The sequence below is a fragment of the Notechis scutatus genome, chromosome Z (assembly GCF_049901735.1).
Source record: "Notechis scutatus isolate UNSWTSFEM ecotype Mainland chromosome Z, rNotScu1.2, whole genome shotgun sequence".
Classification (NCBI taxonomy): Eukaryota; Metazoa; Chordata; class Lepidosauria; order Squamata; family Elapidae; genus Notechis; species Notechis scutatus.
Genome location: NC_142025.1, coordinates 75,341,971 through 75,363,450, shown reverse-complemented (window position 1 = coordinate 75,363,450; position 21,480 = coordinate 75,341,971). Strand labels below are relative to the sequence as shown.

At 37.9% G+C, this 21,480-nt stretch overlaps 1 protein-coding gene across 1 annotated transcript in view; it reads right to left on the bottom strand.

The window, feature by feature from the left end:
- RAMP3 (receptor activity modifying protein 3) overlaps positions 1–21,480 on the bottom strand; it is a 72,512-nt gene that overhangs the window by 40,518 nt on the left and 10,514 nt on the right. Inside the window, exons 2-3 of the mRNA XM_026681271.2 lie at positions 6,101–6,130; positions 1,555–1,684 (exon numbers count right to left, since the gene is read on the bottom strand). Of these exons, the coding sequence (XP_026537056.1) occupies positions 1,555–1,684; positions 6,101–6,130 (160 nt within the window). The remainder of the gene's footprint in view (positions 1–1,554; positions 1,685–6,100; positions 6,131–21,480) is intronic.

Genomic DNA, 21,480 nt, shown 5'->3' with positions numbered 1-21,480 from the left:
TAAAGGTATATTTTAATCATTTTGGTGTCACACTCAAAGCAGTAAAAGGGGGAAACTTATACTTGTTTTTTTTTCTTTAGTGTTAAAATTTGTATTAATCTAGAATTTATAAAAAGAATGTGTAATGGAAAGGAAATATGACAGACTAACGAACCAACTAAATTAATAAGTTAATATAGAATATTAAAAGCAAGGAGAGACATTGGTAACCTTTATTATTATTATTATTATTATTAGGCAAACACATATTGTTTATCTTTATTTTTAAAATAAATATTAAAGGATTATATTTGAAATAATTGAAATGAAACAAAATATGTTTTGATTGAGATTAATGAAAGAGGCTAGAATTAATGTGTTTGTTTTTCTCCTTACTGAAAATTTGGAATGGAAAAGGTAATAATAGAATTAAGTATGCATATATGAATGTATAATTGCTGTCATATTTGTATGTAAAGGTGATGACCCAGAAATATGTTGTTCACTAAAAAAAGATTTTTGTTTTTAATGTGAAAAACTGAATAAAATTTGTTTAAAAAAAACTGTGTCCAAATTCTATTCCTTTGTGCACAAGCACACAAGGGGAGAAAAAAATCAGTCCTGCACATGCCTCTATCAACTGCAGAAATCCTTAACCCCTGGGCCGCAGCTGTGAGCCATTTAGAACCAGGCCATGGAAGCATATTTCCACCAACAATCTGGGTCCTCATTTTACTGACCTCAGAAGGATAGAAGACTGAGTTAACCTTGAGCTGGCTGGTCAGGATCAAACTCCAGGCTATGGGCAGAGTTAGCCTGCAGTACTGCATTCTAACCACTGCACTACCACAGCTCTATCTACCACATGTCTCAGAGATAAGTCCCTCTGGTTGTAGCTGAAGTCAGATAAACTTTGGTAAATCAGATCCATATGCAATGGTAAGCCAGTTTCCAACTATTTATTCAGGCTATTCTTCTGAAAATTCTGATCATTTGTATTGTTCCTTAAAGTATTAGCATATACCATTTCTTGTTAAATTTAACCAAAACCCAAAATATAATACAGAATGGTTGTACATAATGGAGAGGTTTTGCTATAGGTTCATAAGTCAGGAAAAGGGAACAGCTGAATAGAAAACTGTTGAGCAGATATGCCAGAACTAGTGCTATAGTTCCTTCAACAGTTCCTAAGCTATAGTCAAAGGGGCTTATCTCTGAGCAGACATGTGGTAGATAGAGTTGTGGTAGTACAGTGGTTAAAATGCAGTACTGCAGGCTAACTCTGCCCATAGCCTGAAGTTTGATCCTGACTGGCTCACAGTTGACTCAGTCTTCTATCTTTCCGAGGTCAGTAAATTGAGGACCCAGATTGTTGGTGGAAATATGTTGAGTTTGTAAACCACACTTTTATATAAGTGTAAGAGCTATTGCTATTGTTATTGCATCTAGAAGTTCCACACATTCTAATAGCTTGTGCTTTGTGCAATTAAGGCTATATTATAATCATTTTTGATAGCGAGTATTTTCCCACATCAAATTATAAACCTTACTATATAAATTCAGTCAGAAGCTTACAGTATAAACTCTGTAAGATTGCACCATTTTGTAGAATCCACTTTGTGCATCATCTCTTCAAAGGATTTTCCACACACTGGCAAGTTCTGTAGCATGAAGGATTCATTGCAGATGATCTGCTGTTGTGCACCTAGAAAACAGAAAAGTTCTGATCAAGTCAGCAACAAAACATGATTATGGCCCACTTTGGAAAAACATGAAGATTTATAAATATATACATCAAAACAAAGTTTCAATCAAAGTAGACTACTTAACTATTAAATATCTTGTCAGGCCCCTAGCTGGATTTTGGGCTGACACAGTATGGAGATGAAGGGGGGAGTAATAGAGGGAATTTGGTAGACAAAATAGAATAGCTCTCTGGTAAATCAGAGGCATTCCAGCAGCTGGCCAACCCCAGGAGGAGAAGCGTTGTAACCAGGCAACCAGCTAGTATTCAGATTGAACAATGTGATTTATTGTTTTGAGAAGACTGGAAACTTTTTCTTTTAAGGTTGTGAAAAGCCCAGGAAGATTCAGAACTGGCTTTTCACCAGTTTGTACCAGGATGGTATTTCCAATAAAAATTGTTCTTTGAGGAATCGAATTGCCTCAGAGGTCTGATTTGCAATGGATGTAATTCCTGGAATGCTCACATATCTTATACCTTAGACATGACATTAGCTAGATATTGTGAAGCCCTAAAACTTTTACAGGAGATCCTCGCTTATTTATTATTTGTTTAACAACTGTTCAAATTATGACAGTATAGAAAAGTGACTTACAACCAGTCCTCACACTTAGAATCATTCTATTGCTCCCTGAAATTATAGGACAGCAATCTGGATGTTGGCAGCCAGTCTGGATTTCCAACCATGGCAGCTGATTACTATTTGTGTCCTTCCCAATCAGGCAAAAATCAAGTCAATGGGGAAGCTGGAAGGAAGTCACAAATTGTGGTCATATTATGTCTTGCTTAACAACCATGGGTGATTTGTTAATGATCACAGCAAAATATAATAATTATAATTATAAAATCGGGTGTTGCCACAGGAGACTCATTAACAACCAAAATGCTTAACAATAAATTTTACATTCCATTTCCCATTGTTTTTAATATTAATATTATTTAAGCATCACTGAAGTAAGTTCATTACTCTAGGAGTATGTATGTATGTATGTATGTATGTATGTATGTATGTATGTATGTATGTGTATATATATATATATATATATATATATATATATATATATATATATATATATATATATATATATATATATATATATATATATAATATATATAATATATATTATATATATTATATATATTATATATATCAGGGGTCCCCAACACCGGTCCGCGACCGCACCGGGCCGCATGAACAAGCCTTACCGGGCCGCTGGTTGCTGGGCTCCGCCATCTTTTTGGTAAAAAAAGCAATTTTTCGTCAAAAAGATGGTGGCGCCAGCGCTTGGTGAGCTTTTCCGGGTAGAAAGCCATTTCTACCGAAAAAGCTCACCAAGAAGCGCTGGCGCCATGATTTGACGAAAATCACTTCCGTGACGTCACCGGAAGTGATTTTTCGTCAAAAAGATGGCGGCGCCCAGCTGACGCCGGAACCGGGCGCGGCGCCAGCTGACGCCGAACCGGGCGCGGCGTCGAAAGGTTGGGGATCCCTGATATATATATATATATTATATATATCATTTGGTTTCTTCACAAAAGCATCATTTTTATTATACTAAATATTATATTAAAGTGTGATTGATCCAAATAAATTTAGATTTGTCATATAGGAACAACAGGTATTAAATAACAAATAAAGTTTCTGTCAGGCTGAATACAGCTTTTAGGGTTAAGAGTTAGAAAGTAGTTTACTTTCTTTTGAGATTTTTTTTTCAACTTCCCAGTCTATTCTAAGGCCCATAGTCTACAGCCAAGGAATGTACTAACCAGGTTTGACCGTGTTTATCTTTTCTCAGTCAAGCTGTATTCACTAGAATCTTTTGTAGCAAGAAATAAAGAAGTAAATGAAAACTGTAAGAAATTGTAACTTAATCTGTGCACTGATGGGACCTGAGGTATGGATGATTAATCAAGAAAAGGGGTTAGATTTTGACAGATACCATGTTTCCCCAAAAATAAGACCTGGTCTTATATTTTCTTTTGCTCCAAAAGACGCATTAGGGCTTATTTTCAGGGAAACACGATATCAGGGTGATTAGCCTGGCTGGGTGCCCCAACCCCAGCATGTGAATAAGAGGTGATGGTGTCCGGCAGCAGCTACAGCCCACCAGTCTCTCGGACTGTGCAGCCCACATAATGCAGGTGAGTTGATTAGCTACCCAAGCAGCAGACAGAGGGGGAGGCACCCGATCTGGATGCACCATGTGGGCCACAGGCAGAGGTGGTATTCAGCAGGTTCTGACCAGTTCTGGAGAACTGGTAGCGGAAATTTTGAGTGGTTCAGAGAACCGGCAAATACCACTTCTGACTGGAGACTTTACAGCATCCTTCCCCTGCCATGCCCACAGAACTGGTAGTTTAAAAATTTGAATCCCACCACTGGCCACGGGAAAGCTGAAAGTCAGTGGGCCGGAGTGGGCGGGCACAGCAGGAGGCTCATCTTAGCAGCACCGGCAGCAGATGGAGGCAGAGGTACAGGAGGAAAGGCAGACAATCCAGACACTCTGTGTTGGCCGCAGGAAAGCTGAGAATCAATGGGCTTGAGCCAGCAGGCAGCTGCAGGAGGCTCATCTTTGTGTGGCGGTGGTGACATCAGATGGAGGCAAAGGCATGGGGGGGCAAGACAGACAATCCTGACGCTCCGTGTGGGCAGCAAGGAAGCCAAGAGACACGAAGACAAGCCTCCCATAGCCAGCTAGCTGGGCCCATCAACTCTTGGTTTTTCTGCAGCACATGCAGCATGTTCTGATCACCTGCTTTCACACACACCCATGCCTCTGTCTCTGCTACCGATGCCACTGCACAAAGTTAAGCCTCCCGTGGCCAGCTTGCCTGTTCCAGACCATCAATTCTTAGTTTTGCCACAGTCTATGTGGCACGTCTGGATTGCCTGCCTTCCCCCTGGGCCTCTGTCTCCGTCTGCTGCCAGTGCAGCTGTAACATATTTTATGTTATATGTTATGAATATATCACAAATATAAGTTATAAATATAGAGAACCTGTAATACAACTATAGTTAGGCTTTTCATGAACTCACTGGGAAACTCACATTGCTGGAATGTGTGCACTATTGATAAGGAAAGATGCTGAGTATATGTATGAATGATTTATTGTTGGTCATATCAAGTAAAGTGGGTGTATGGAATGTAATAGAATCTTGGAACAAACAGTGAGGATGTAAAGTTCCTGACATGGCTGGGGGAATACGTACTATATACATGGATTTTGAGTAAACAAGTTGCGTATAAAGAGAAGACTGGAATGAACTGAGAGCCCGAATTTTGAGATGACTCTTGTTGGAGTAGGAATGCTGTGAGTTTGTTTCCCAGGCCACTCTAACACAATCTGATCACCTGTGTTGACAGCATGAGTATTGTGCGAATGAATAGCACAGTTGAGCAGCAATACTTACAGCAACTTGAGCAGCCTTGTAGGGCACAGTTATTTGAATAGCCTTGTTGGACATAACTTATTATAGTAAGATAACTTTGAACTTAGACAAGTATATGTATAAAGATAAAGGAACTAACTAAGCTTAATTGCACGCTTACCTTACTTTTTATTTTCTAAATAGGTCTTATTGTGGGGAAAACATGGTAGTATCCAGTGCTGCTTTTCCCCCCTCCTTTTTGCTACATATTTCTATTTTCTCATAGGAATTAATAGCAGATGCCCAGTAGTGGGATTCAAATTTTCTTTACTACCGATTCTGTGGGCGTGGCTTGGTGGGCATGGCAGGGGAAGGATATTGTAAAATCTCCAGTCAGAGGTGGTATTTGCCAATTCTCCGAACTACTCAAAATTTCCACTACCAGTTTTCCAGAACTGGTCAGAACCCGCTGAATACCACCTCTGCAGATGCCAGGACCTGAGATAGGATTTGCTGAGAGATACTTGCTTTGTGGCTATAATAAAAGCATCTGCTTAGTCAGTTTGAAATAAATCTTCCACAGGGCTACTTCTATCACTTCAGAGTTTTATTTATTTATTTACACCTCAGTTAAGCAAATGTAAGATCTGCATGAAGAAATATTCATTTAAAATATTGCTGCTGAATATATTTTCCTTAGAGAAATACAGTATCAATTTCTTAAGCTAAATATTCAAAGAAAAATGAAAGTTACTCCAACTTATAAAATTGTGTTGATTTTTCTCATTTTGCTCTGATTTTTCTCCAAACAGTCATATATGAGGCAGTCCTTGTAAATATTGAAATTTAATTCCCAGCAGCATCATGTTTTCTATATTTTATTCTAGTTATGTGTAATATATATACTTTGAATAAAGGTGTCGGAAATCAATCTTTTAAGGACTGCCTTTTTAAAAAGAGAAACAATGAAAAAGAATAAAACAGATAGAAAATACCAAGCTTCTTACCTGCTAATCCAATTGTTATTAGGCTATTAGCTGGGGGAAAAAATAAAGGAAGTATATATTAGAATGCTATTATTCTAAAATATTACTGTAAAATACATTAAACTAATAATCTAATGACATCGTTTTAAATCTAAATCGTACAGATTTTAAAGAGAACTATGTGCAACCAGCTGGTTCCAACCCACAAAATATCTATGGTATCAAACTGGTGAAATGGGCTGGAAGATACGATATTTAGCCCAATGCCAAATAGCCTAACAAAAATGAAACTAGTATCAACCAGAAATAAACAAGCATGCCCTCTACAAAGATAAGAACTTTAAGCTAGCAGGATTCCTATTTCCATGAACTTAATGGGTAAGCATTCAGTTATGTGTAGAGGACAGTATAAGAATGCTACTGATTATACATCAGAGGGTAACTTTGAGGGTATCTCAACTTCTATTGAGATGCATGTCAGCCTTTTGAGTCAGAGCTGTCAAAAACCATAACAATTTATCAAGCTTCCTTCAAACCTCATGGAATTTGGAAAAGGCAGTTTCCAAAGGATTGTAAGAATGTACCTTCATTAAAGTTAAATTTTATTCATTTTCTGTAGCTTAATGTGTTGTGACACCCAACGCCATTTTATGCATTGATTTTTTATTTATTTATTTATTTTGCAACTGCTACATTTTGCAATCCTAGAATTGGTTAATTCAGCAACCAAATTAAACATGTTTTAATATGTAAGAGATTACATATTAAGATCAAATATGAGATTTTTAAAAATGTATTCCTGCCAAGGAGATAAATATGAACAATCAAATATGTTAGGACAAAAGAAATTAAGTTTCTCCTGATGCAGGAAGGACTTTTCAGATCAAAATTAACATGCTTACTTTTTACAGTAAAAAATAAAAACTCTAAAGACAAAATGTTCAGTATGTATTTTATGTGTCACATTGTTTAGCCCTTTGGTGCTTGATTTGCTCTCACAGTTCTCTCAGAGATACATGAAGAAAAGCTAGAGTTACGAAATAATTTTTAGACATAAGGCAGAAGAAAGTGCCAATAATGATTTATGCATCCATACATTCCTGATCTTTGGAAAAAATCTCTTGGAAGAAACTGCTGCTTCATACTTCATAAACTATGTATCTTATGTGCTATAAATTGTTCACTCGTGTTCCAAAAAGAAAAAGAAAACAAAGAATAACTTCCATTGATTTTTTAAAAATATACAAAGGTAATTATTTCACTATAATAAAACAATGCACTCATTTATTTAAAAATAAAAATAACTGTGTTCTGTCTAGAAGATTTGTTTTGTTCATTAAATAATGATCTGATATTATTTGACTTTTGAAAGCAAATCTGGTTGTTGGGAAAACAGTTGGGAAAACAATACTAATGTAGTATGATAAGGCAAAAGAAACAAAACAAATGAAATTCAGAGTAGAATAATTAACATGAGATAAAACAAGGATGTTGGTATAAAAATGACGTGGTGGCTCAGTAGCTAAGATACTGAGCTTGTCAATCAGAAAGGTTGGCAGTTTGAATCCCTAGCACTGCATAATGAAGTGAGCTCCCATTACTTGTCCCAGCTTCTGTCAACCTAGCAGTTCAAAAGCATGTAAAAATGCAAGTAGAAAAATAGGGACCACTTTGGTGGGAAGATAACAGTGTTCCATGCGCCTTCGGCATTTAGTCATGCCGGCCACATGACCATGGAGACATCTTTGGGCAGCACTAGCTCTTCAGCTTTGTAACGAAGATGAGCCAGCAACGACTAGCACATATCTTTACCTTATAAACAGAAGCCATTTTTAATATATTGCAATGAACATGTAATTTGCACAAATATGTGAGTAATAGGGAGTAAGTCATCTAAGAACAAGGAAACAAGGAAAATAATGAAATGGAACAGTAAAGAAAATAAATCTGATTATGTAAATCAATGGATCAATGTACAAGGCAACTGTATGTACCTCAGTTTCATTAAAGGATAGAAAATGAGGTAGCTGGAAAGCACATGCTTCTAGGAATCTTAGCATTTCATTTTTAATCCTTGTGGTGGTAAAAGCAGTATGTATTGCTGGGAGTCTTACACTTTACTGGAGTTTCTCCTCTTTTCTCAAAACTCTGGGACAAAGGAGCAATAGCTACTAACTTGAACAGCTTTAAAGGACTGGATATATTTTTTCTAACAAAAGATATAGCAAGGATTATTAGTCTTAGAGACTCCGTTCTGGTTGGATATAACATGTCCCCAAAAACCACTTACCAGAGAAGATAATACTAGAAGAGATTATCTCCACCTACTGTTTGTGAATATTGTACAACAGAAGAATTATGTTCTACAATATTATGTTATGAGGAGCAAAATGCTGGATTAAACTATGTTCGGCTGATCCAGTTGGTGTGCTCATATAGTACCATGAATTCATGTTCAAATCCAGGAGTTCTATAACTATGAAGGATGGATTTATTACAAAGTAGTGGCAGGAAACCCAGTAATTAAATTTGTTACATTGGGTCAATGAACTTCTGAAACCAGATGAAACTGGGTTTAACTGTCTTTAAAGAACTACATAGACCTGAATATATTCAGGCAATGCCTTGCCAGAATCAAATCTGATTGTTCGGTCCAATTATCAATAGATGAGTTGTTAAAGAGTCTCCTTTCTTTACGTGGGACAAAGATGTGGTTAAGATGCAATATAAGTTTAATATGGTTTTTACCAGTGAAGAAAATCAGGAGAAATATGGGAGTTCGGAAAATCCAAGCCTTGGCATCCTCTTTTGAAAAAAAAAATTGTATGGAATTTGACAACTCCAAGTTTAACACTAATACTCAAGGTTAATGAATAATAAACTATGCTCACTAATTTACAAAACCCCACTGGGAAAAAGCCAAATAGCAAGAGTCAGTCTAGATCTGTGATGAAGGGACCTTCATTGGATATTCCACATATTTTCTCCCCTCCCCAGTAACAGTCAACTGTAAAACTGCAATTCCCTCTACAAGGGCTACCATTACAACAGAATGCAGCAGCACAGACAGTTCTGAAGGCTCTTCAGGTGCAAGATTTGACACAGTGGTGACAAAAGCTGTACTGGCTACCAGATTGCTTTCAGGTCCAATTCAAAGTTGGTCATTACTTTTAAAGTCATTAGTGACATGGGATCTAGGGTATCTGAAAAGCTATCTCATCCTGAGAGAACTAACCCACCCCACCCTCTACAATATTCTCTCTTTGGAGGTTAGGGCTATCTACATACTCCTGTCAAAATGATATATATCATAATTCACATTGCATGGTGTTGCAGGGCTTAGGAAGATGCCAGAAAATTTAGCTGTTCTTTTTCTATCCCCTACTAACCTCATAAATTCATTGCTCCCAGATCCTTCAATTAACTCTCAATAAACTAGCCCAGGGATCGCCAACCTTTTGGACCTCAGGGACCACCAAACTCATAATTTTAGATCCCAGGGACCACTAATCAGTTCTGTGGGTGTGGCCTAATTTGTGGGTGTGGCTTGGTAGTCATGTGACTGGCTTGGCATGGCTTGTATATAAATATTATAAATATTTATATATTGATTTTTTTTTATAAAAAAGAGCAACTTTTACCCAAAATCAGGCAAAGCAGGCAGATTGAGTTGCTCACAGAATCATTCAGTGATCTATCTATCTGCCATCAGCTAGCTCAGTCTCTCAAATTTGCTTGCCGTGGTCTGCCCTGAGTTTGCTTGCAAGCAAACCTTCAGTCCTAAGGGAGGTTCAGCTGTGCTGAGCCGAAGATCTAAAAACTAGCTAGAAAGCAAGAAATTCAACCATTTCCTACTTCCTAGCTAATGTAAATCTCCTGGCACAGCAGAACAGATGATGGTCGGAAAAAGGAAAAATAGCAATTTACCAGGCAAGTTTACCAGGTAAGGAGTGAGTGAGAGGGGAGGGTTCCTGCAGGCCATGTGGGCGGCACAGCGTTGTGTTTCTGCGCAGCCTGGATTAATTGCTTTGTGGGGGTGCTCTGGGGGTGAGATTTCTCTGCGGCCCACCAAAATTTTCTCACGGCCCACGGGTTGGCGACCGCTGAACTAGCCAACTAGTTTTCCAGAGAAATAGAAAATTAAGAATACCCTTGTGATTATTTCTGTTTCTAATTTCTCGTTAAGTTGCTATTCCTTATTAATTTGAACAGATGTTATGTGCCCATCATGGTGTGAGTGTGTCTGTTTTTGAGAAATCGGGGGAGAAGAAATTAAGATAAAAACTGATATCAAAAACTGAAATTAAAGATCTAGATTTTCCTGGTTGGAGGCTAAAACAAGAAAGCAAAATAAATTCTGGATCTAGATCCCTTAATCTAAGGGATAAATTTGTATTTCACAAAACTCTGGAGCTTGGCTTGTAATGACATGTCCAATCTTTCTCTGCTAATGACTTTCTTACAAATCTTGTCCTTTATTATATAGTGTGTGTATGTATACAGATATATACAGATATACATACACATACAGACGTATTCAGCCAATTAAAGTATATTAAGTCTTGAAACCATCAGGATTTAATACCAAAACAGCATTTAACTGCATGGCATACTATTATATATTAAAACCATACATTTCTTATTATTTGTTCAAAAATATTTTTAAGTCCATTTATAATGGACAGGGCATATTACCATACATATGAAAACTCATTGCTTAACTGTTTTGATTGAAACTAACAATAAAGAAATATTAGTACTGAAAACAATTGGTAGCATTTAATTGAATAGTAGTTGTTTCAAATTTGGTAATCTGGTTTACAATAAAGTTGTTTAATATAGAATTGCCTACAATTTGTCAGTTCGAATCTCACCAGGCTAAGGTTGACTCAGCCTTCCATCCTTCCAAGGTCAGTAAAATGGAGACCCAGATTGGTGGAGCCAATATGCTGATTCTGTAAATAGCTCAGAGAGGGCTGTAAAGCAATGTGAAGTGGTATATAAGTCTAAGTGCTATTGCCACTAAGCATTAAGAATGAAAATAAACAAAGCACCAAATATCCACAGGTTACTATATCTGGAACAATACAAAACAACTACTATTTCTATTGTATTACAACTATAGATGTGACATATTGTCTGTTTGACAGAAGGACCACAGACAATAACTGTTTTTCCAGAAATACTGCATATGAAAATGTAAATGTTTTTCTAGACTGTCATTTTCTTTGGCTTCAAGCATAGAACGTAACATTGACTGCAAAGGCAAGAGGATTTGGCACTCTAGCAAGATTTTCAAATTTGAGGAAGGAGGGGAAGATATTGAAGAAAGGTTGTTATTGTTTTCATTTTTGTAGGGGAAAATAAATGTTATCTATAATATTGCCATTAACTAAATGAACCTGAAATTTGAATTCTGTTTATTATACCATAGTATCTTCAAACATATTATTTTCATCTCAAGCATGATCATCCTTCATGATTTTCAAAGCACCAGATTTCCTGGTACTAAGGAGTTTCTAAAATAAATATAAGTGAGTAAAAATAAGTACAGTACAATGAATATTATACAGTATTTAAAAATAAATAATTGAAAATACTTGTAACTCGCGCTTTAGATTTTGGCAATAGTTTGCTCTCCAAACTTGTTTTAATGTAGTTTCTGAACATTTTGTTACCAGACATCATCAACAGGATTTTCTTGCTCTATTCTTTTTTAGATTATATATGTCTTGTGTGCCAGTGTGGTCAGTTGGTTGTATGACTGGTTATTTGTTAGGAGCTATATTTAAATTCTGAGCAGCTGATTGGTCCTCTTGTCGAATGGTTATTTGAATAGTCTGGATTCTTACATGTTCACATATTGGATCTAAATCAGTATGCTTGTTAATTGCTCCTTTAGTAGAATACCAGGCTTCAATAAAGAACGGAACAGAACGGAATGGAACAGAATAGAACAGAATTCTTTATTGGTCAAGTGTGATTGGACACACAAGGAATTTGTCTTGGTGCAAATGCTCTCAGTGTACATAAAAGAAAAGATACATTTGTCAAGAGTCAAGAATCATCAGGTACAACGCTTAATAATAGTCATAGGTACAATAAGCAATCAAATCATAGGAAACATTCAATATAAATCATAAGAATACAAGCTACAAAGTTACAATCATACAGTCACAAGGGAGAGGGGATGGGTGATAAGGAGTGATGAGAAGATTAATAATAATAGTAATGCAGACTTTGTAAATAGTTGGACAGTGTTGAGGGAATTATTTGTTTAGCAGAGTGATGGCATATGGGGAAAAACTGTCCTTCTGTCTAGTTGTTCTGGTGTGCAGTGCTCTATAGCGTCATTTTGAGGGTAGGAGTTGAAACAGTTTTATGTCCAGGATGTGAGGGGTCTGTAAATATTTTCACAGCTCTCTTTTTGACTCATACAGTATACAGGTCCTTAATGGAAGACAGGTTGGTAGTAATTGTTTTTTCTGCAATCCTTATCCTCTGAAGTCTATGTCTGTCTTGTTAGGTTGCAGAACCAAACCAGACAGTTATAGAGGTGCAGATGACAGATTCAATAATTCCTCTGTAGAATTGTATCAGCAGCTCCTTGGGCAGTTTGAGCTTTTTGAGTTGGTGCAGAAAGAACATACTTTGTTGTGCTTTTTTAATGACATTTTTTATATTAGGTGTCCATTTTAGGTCTTGTGATATGATAGAACCTACCGTGTTTCTCCAACAATACGGCCTCCACCAATAGGAAGACCCAGCATGTTTTCTAGGCATAAAATCAAATTAAGCCCTCCCCAAATTTAGGCCTAGTTTAAAACATGCTAAATAGGGGGAAGGGTGGGGACTTGCCATTTGAGTGCCGCCGTTGGAGCTGCCACCGCCGCTTGAGTGCCGTTGGAGCTGCTGTCAGCTGCTTGAGCTGCCTCTGCCGCTTGAGCAGTTCCTCTGCCGCTTGTCGCCGCTTGGGAGTGCCACCGCTTTGGAGCTGCCGCTCTCGGTTTGGAGCTGCCGCCGTGTTTGGAGTGGCGGTGGTGCTCCAAACAGCGGCAGTACTTCCAACGCGGAAGCGGCAGCTTCAAACGGCGGCGGCGGCTCCTGAAACGGCAGAGGCAGCTCCAAACGGCGGCAGCAGCTCCAACAGCACTCCAAACGGCAGCGGAATGGGCAGAAGGGAAAGCAACAGCGTGCAGGTGCCAAAGGTCTTGGGTCTGCAGCAAAGGTGTTTGGTGGGAGTAGGGAGCTCTCTGCGCTTCGCCATGATCGCCTGCTAGAGCGGCTGGTGGCGAGGCTGACCGCAGGGCGCTCTAGATGAGGATGAAAGGGGGAAATAGTTACCCCCCGAAAAGACGGCTCAGCCGTTTTTCGGGTCTAAAAAAAAAATAAGGCCCGGCCTTATTAAGTGTGAGAAACACTAGAAATTTGAAGGTCTCTATGTTGTCTAGTATTGCAGGAGGTAGTAGTATAGGAGGGTTTATCCTAAAGTCTACCACCATTTCTATGGTTTTGAGTGTGTTCAGTTCCAGTTCCGGTTACCACCACGAGGCAAGTTGTACAATCTCCCATCTGTATGCGGATTCGTCATTGTCTCAAATGAGACAATCACTGTTGTATCATCTGCAAACTTCAGTATTTTAACAGATGGTTCGTTTGAGATGCAGTCATTGGTAAATAAGGAGAAGAGGAGAAAACATGGCCTTGGGGAAGGGAGCTGTGCTAATTGTGCAGGTATCAGATGTTATTCTGCCTAGCTTCACCTGCTGCTTCCTGTCTGTTAGGAAGTTTATGATCCACTTACAAGTATGTTCAGTTACCACTAGCTGGTTTAGTTTAGTTAGAAGAATGTCTGGAATGATGGTATTGAATGGTGAACTGAAGTCTACAAAGAGAACCCTTGCGTAGGTATTTGGAGATTCAAGGTGTTGTAGGATGTAATGCAGAACCATATTAACAGCATCATCTGTTGATCTATTTGCTCGGTGTGCAAACTGCATGGGATCTAAATACACAAGTGTGGCAGGTGTTGGTATGGCCAATGATTTTTGCTCCTTCCCAATGGAACCGGTGTTGTTCAATTTTCAATGTGGCTCCAGATCAGAGATATTTTTAGCTGCTAGTCAATGTTCCTTTTTTAAAAATATATGTTTTACTGATACATTTTCCTTTTAAAGAACATAAAAAATGCCACGTCTATCGGAACAGCGTGTTGTCTGGGCAGTTAATTTTAAGTAAAGATACAACAATAACCAAAGTCATACTAATAATCTTAGTAAACATATCACAGCGTAGTAATACCATTAGCTTATCCATCTTGCAAAATTTATGTTGCTAAATGATAAATTTGCTAAGTGAGTTTTGTCCCATTTTACGACTTTTCTTGCCATATTTGTTAAGTGAATCATTGCAGTTTTTAAATTAGTAATACGGTTGTTAAATGAATCTGGCTTTTGCATTGACTTTGCTTGTCAGAAGGTTGCAAAAGGAGATTGCATGACTCTGGGACGCTGTACACATTATAAATTTGAACCAGTTGTCAAGGATCCAAATGTAAATTATGTGATCGTGGGGATGCTAACAATCCTAAGTGTGAAAAATAGTCAAAAGTCACTTTTTTCAGAGCTGTTGTAACTTCAAATGGTCACTAAATGAACTGTTTTAAATTGAGGACTATCTGTACTATTCACTTCACTTTTTCTATCAAAAATATATTTCTTTGCATTAGACCACTAAACTGTTTATTTACACTTAAGAGTGACTGACAGGAATAGGACAGACTGCTATGAAAACATATTGATAAGTAAAATGAATAGAGTGAGATTAAAGAAATTGCTAAAATTCCTTAGATGAGAGTGAGACATGAATTTAAGTTAGTGAAGATTTATTTTTGCAGTTACATATGCCAGCTCTTTTCATTTACTGTAAATAATAGATCTGACAAAGCTTTTTAGTATCTCCAGTAATGAAATTATAGCTTATTAGCTAACACAAAAAAAAATCATTAGTTGATTCAAAATATCATACTTACTTGGCTTAAAGTTAAATGCATAAATATAAATCAGCTATATCTAGCCCTTGAATCTGGGGATGCACATACAGGTAGCCTTCAGTTAGAACCAGCAATTTCATCACTAAGTGACACGGCATTATGTAAGACATCATACGATTAAAACTCATCATATGATTTTGCGGCAAGTTTCTCTATTGACTCTGCTTGTCAGAAACCACCTAGGAAGCATGCAAATGACAATCACTCAACCGTGGGATGCTGAGGTTGTCATGAATGCCCATCAGTTACAAAATGTTCAAATCTTGACTGGGGAGGGCTGCAATCGGTCATAAAGCTATTCTTTTATCACTATCATAATTTTGGTCATTAAACATGCCAGTCATTAGAGGAGGATTATTTATATTGGGTACTCATGATGGGGTGAATACATGCAGTGTATATATTGTATGTCAACGTGATTTAGTTTTTCCATATACTATTTTTTTATCTTAAGAAACTCTGCTGGAAGTTGTTGGAAAATTGTTCTTACATTATTAACTTCACTGGTTTTCTATTTTTCCATCTTTGTGTGGTCAAATATTCTCTGACTATTATCTGACTCAATGACACAACGAAATAGATGTGGGACAGATAAGAATAAAATTATGGAAGGTAGTGTTAGTCTTTCTACTCTGCATTATCTTTTATCTCCAGGATCCAAAATTTTACTTCAGACCTCTTTTAAAGGTATTAGAAAAGGAAAATAAAAACAGAATAATTTACCAAGATACTCCATAGAACATATTTTAATACTGAAGAGCTATTTTGCTATAGGCACTCTGCCTTTCATCTTTTGATTGTGGCTTTCTCTGCCATAGTCAGTTTTATTTTCACCTCAATTTTTTACCTGAGTCCTTTAATTTTTATTAAGGCAGCAGAAAAGGGTATATAAAGAATCTCTGAACTGCTAATGTCAACAAAAAAAATCATTGCAGAGAGTCCTATTCACATGAGGAACCTGTAAAAGAGAAAGGCAAACATTAAACCAGTGATCCCCAACCTTTTTTATGCCGCGGCCCGGTACCGGCATCAGCTGGGCGCCGCGGCCCGGTACCAGCATCAGCTGGGCGCCGCCATCTTTTTGATGAAAAAGTGCTTCCGGTGACCTCACGGAGCACTTTCATCAAAATAAGCGGCGCCAGCGCTCGATGAGCTTTCCGGATAGAAATGGCTTTCTACCGGAAAAGCTCACCAGCAAGCGCTGGCGCTCTTTTGATGAAAAAGTGCTTCCGGTGAGCTTTCTACCGGAAAGCTCACCGGAAGCACTTTTTCATCAAAAGATGGCGGCGCTAACAGCAACCAGCGCCCCGGAGGACTTGTTCCGCGGACGGTACCGGTCCAGCGGACCGGTGGTTGGGGACCCCTGCATTAACCAATTTGATAAAAATTATAGAATATGAAAAAAAAAAAAGAATGTAATTCTTCTTTTCCAAACAATCCCACTGAAATGTTTAGGTTGAGCAAAGATGTCTCCAAATGATAGCTAGCAGTAAGGATAACAGTCATAAAAAACTCCAGGGTTGTGCCATTAGGACAAGACACAGAAGTACTCAGTATATATAAAGATGCCCTATTTCATTGGTTCACCCAGGATTTTTCTCACTGTTTTCTAGAAACAGAAACAGAAATGCATTCAACTTCCATGAAAGCCAAGAACTAGATTACAGGTACTACAGACTTTTCATTGTAAATTCCTTTTACTTCTAGGCAGTCTCCTCCATTTTTCCTTAAATCTCTTAGCTGTCAATATGAGGAAGGAAAGAAAAAAAAAGCCAAATTCTTTCCCTTCTTTCTCTCCTTCGCCGCTTCAAAATCTTCTTTGGGAACAATGTTATTCTTTATAGTTCAAATTCCAGGGTACCTTATATTATTGCTTTCTCAGTTCAACACGGTCAACCAAAACTTTCTCTTCTTATCTTCCTCCTGCACATTCTTTTCCGGTCGAGTACTTCTTTGAGGTAACTCTGACCACCGCTGCAACCACCTTTGGGAAAGGGAGTAATGGCCAGCTGGGGAGGAGAGATGCGGCTCTTCTCGACCCTGCTGGCGGTCTCCCCCCTCTTCACCACCTCTATGCAGTGGCTTTGCCCCGAATCCAGCCGGCGTAGGGCACTCTGGCGGCAAGTTTGGATCAAAACTGCGCACGATTGCAGATTTCAGTCCGTCGCCAAAGAAGCTCAAACTGGAAGTCCCATGATATTTCTTAGGTATTTTTTGTGTGGAAAAATAAAATAGTCTAAACAGTACAAATAACAGGAAATGCATTAAAAATAGTCTTACTGAAAGAATCAAATAAAAACTCCTAGAATATGCAGACTTCAATCTAAAAAAATGGCCATGGATGCTTTAAAAAAGAAATACTAATTAACATTATTCCTGACAATTCATATGATTGAAAACCAAGTGTTCTCATTAAGACAATTTCTTAAAGTATTACTTTTGTGTTCAGCTTGTAAGTGGGCTTCAGAAAAAGGATATGAAAAAAAAGCAGCCAATGAAGATATCAGTCATTTCTTTCCATGGAAGACAATCTGCAGATTTAACAACAGGATTGGAGGAAATTCCATTCTTTTGGCAATTATAGGAGCAAAACTTTTTTTTTCACTAATGAATTTAGTACATCAGGAATTGTGGATAGTTTATATCTACATAATCCGTGTGTGTGTGTGCATCTGTGTGTTTGTGAACATGCACACCTTCAAGTCAGTGTTGTCTCCTGGAGATTGCTTGGACAAGTCCTTGTAGTTTTCTTGGCAAGATTTTAGAAGTGGTTCACCACTGCCTGCTTTCTAGGACTGAGAAAGAATAGCTCAAGGCCACCCAGATACCTTTGTGCCTAATGAATAAACCAAACTGGCTCTTCTTAATCCATTGCTGCTACTAAATAGATTGGCAGGCAATAAGTTAAAAGAAATCCTTAAGGTCTCGCTATCTTTTCTAAGTCTTGTTTACTGTTTTATGGCAATTGTCAATCTTTTCTTTCTTTTGTTAAAGAAACCATAAAATCTTTAAACAATATACAGCTAATGCTCGACTCATGACCATAACTGAGCTCAAAATTTATGCTGCTAAGTGAAACATTTGCTAAGTGTGTTATGTTCCATTTTACAACTTTTCTTATCATAGTTGTTAAGTGAATCACTGAAATTAAGTTAGTAATACGGTTGGCTTCCCCCATTGACTTTGCTTGTAAGAATATGGCAAAAGGGGATCATATGATCCTGGGACACAGCAACTGTGATAAATACAGGTGAAACTCAAAAAATTAGAATATCGTGCAAAAGTTCATTTATTTCAATAATGCAACTTAAAAGGTGAAACTAATATGTGAGATACTCATTACATGCAAAGCAAGATAGTTCAAGCCGTGATTTGTCATAATTGAGATGATTATGGTTTACAGCTCATGAAAACCCCAAATCCACAATCTCAGAAAATTAGAATATTACATGCAATCAATAAAACAAGGATTGTACATAGAACAATATCGGACCTCTGAAAAATATAAGCATGCATATGTATTCAGTACTTAGTTTGGGCCCCTTTTGCAGCAATTACTGCCTCAGCTCTTCTGCATTGTTCTGTCTCATGTCTCTCATCTTTCTCTTGGCAATGCCCCATAGATTCTCTATGGGGTTCAGATCAGAGTGAGTTTGCTGGCCAATCAAGCACCGTAATCCCACGGTCATTGAACCAGGTTTTGGTGCTTTTGGCAGTGTGGGCAGGTGCCAAGTGCTGCTGGAAAATGAAGTCAGCATCCCCATAAAACTCGTCTGCGGAAGGAAGCATGAAGTGCTCCAAAAACTCCTGGTAGATGGCTGCGTTGACCCTGGACTTAATGAAGCACAGTGGACCAAAACCAGCAGATGACATGGCTCCCCAAATCAACACTGGAAACTTCACACTGGAAACTTCACACTGGACTTCACACTGGACTTCAAGCATCTTGCAGTGTGTGCCTCTCCATTCTTCCTGCAGACTCTGGGTCCTTGGTTTCCAAATGAGATGCAAAGTTGCTCTCATCAGAAAAGAGGATTTTGGACCACTGAGCAACAGACCAGTTCTTTTTTTCTTTAGCCCAGGTAAGACGCTTCTGACATTGTTTGTTGTTCAGGAGCGGCTTGACAAGAGGAATATGACATTTGAAGCCCATGTCCAGGATCCTTCTGTGTGTGGTGGCTCTTGATGTACTGACTCCAGCCTCAGTCCACTCCTTGTGAAAATCCCCAACACTTTTGAATGGCCTTTTCCTGATCATCCCCTCCAGGCTGCGGTCATCCCTGCTGTTTGTGCACCTTTTTCTTCCACACTTTTCCCTTCCACATAACTTTCTATTAATGTGCTTTGATAAAGCACTTTGGGACTATCCAACTTCTTTTGCAATTACCTTTTGAGGCTTTCCCTCCTTATGAAGGGTATCAATGATGGTTTTCTGCACAACTGTCAGGTCAGCAGTCTTTCCCATGATTATGCTTCCTACTGAACCAGACTGAGAGACCATTTAAAGGCTCAGGAACCCTTTGCAGGTGTTATGGCTTAATTAGCTGATTAGAGTGGGACACTTTGAGCCTAGAATATTGAACCTTTTCACAATATTCTAATTTTCTGAGATTGTGGGTTTGGGGTTTTCATGAGGTGTAAGCCATAATCATCTCAATTATGACAAATCATGGCTTGAACTATCTTGCTTTGCATGTAATGAGTCTATCTCATATATTAGTTTCAGCTTTTAAGTTGCATTACTGAAATAAATGAACTTTTGCACGACATTCTAATTTTTCGAGTTTCACCTGTATAAGTCAGTTGCCAAGCACCTGAATTTGATTACATGACCATGGGGATGCTGCAATGGTTGAATGTGTGAAAAATGGTCATAATTCATTTTTTTCAATGTCACTAAATAAACTGTTGCAAGTCAAGGACTACCTGTAGTAATAAGAGGAAAAATAGTGATTACTTTATCTGACATATCCAAATGAATATCAGTAAATTCAATGATATGATGACAATTGGGTAGGAAAAAAGTAAAATATTCAACTGCCAAAATATATCACCACAGAAAATATATATATAAACTACCAGTATATAATTGTTTTATATCTGTTTTATTACATTTTAAGCCACACAGTTTCCTCTAATTGCAAAAAGAGTGGCATATAAATTTAGTAAATAAATAATGTGTAAACTGATTACACAGCCAGTTTACACCCAATAATTTTTTCATCAGACTCATTTTTCAAGGCACATTAGAACATTTTTCAGAAGGAAAGGTCTTATAAAATAATGCTACCCAACCTGATGCCAGGTTGAGAGTTGCTTATAAAAAATTCAGTCCAACACATTTGAGAGCCATCAAATTGGGTAAAACTGCAGGAAAACTTTGTATATACAAAGTGATAAAGTCTTGAGTTTAAACTTTCATATTCATTTCCCCTTTGTATATATGCTTTGCTAACTTTACAAAATAACCTTCACAGAACAGATAAATATGGTCCAGCCCAATTCATGGATCAATTCCTGTTCAAAGTTATTTCACAACATGGGGTTTTCTCCTGACATTTACTCTCAATGGCCTCCCAAGAAAAGAAAAATTTTAAACAGAAAATCCCACACATTAGTGTTCAAACAGATATTGGGTAAAAACATATCCCTAAATTGGTTGGCTGAAAATAAAACTATTTTTCAACCTGAAAAGTACCTGTCACTGAATCTGATGCAATCTTTAAGAAAGGCCACTTCTAGAGCAAATTATGAATTATTGGATTCCATGGCCAAATATGGGTGCTTCTATCATCTGCCATATTTTGAAAGAACTTGCGTATGCAATACCCCAGGCACTGAAAATATTCTCATAGTTTGTTTGACTGTCAACTATATGCTCCCAATAGGCTTAATACTTATACCTTTTGGAAGAAAAGCCACTGGGATCCAAACTACAGATTGGCATGTTTCTTCCATAGAACTGTTAAGTTTATATTACAGCTAAGACAGTAGTTTACAAACTCTATATATTGAACTAACTGGGGTATCCTGTAAGGGAGGTTCATTTTTCTGATTACTGTCTCTTTGTATTAACATATTTGTATTTTATTTTTATCTTCTCCTATGTACCCTGTTTCTCCAACAATATGGCCTCCCCCAATAGGAAGTCCCAGCATGTTTTATAGGCATGAAATGAAATTAAGCCTCTCCCCCCAAATTAAGGCCTATATTAAAACATGCGAAATGGGGGGAATGGTGGTGGGGGCTTGCCGTTAGGAAGTACTTTTGTTGCACAGCCGGATATGGTGCTGCCTGCGTTGACCCCAATACGAAGTGCCCCACCAATGCCGAGGTCAACATCCAAGCC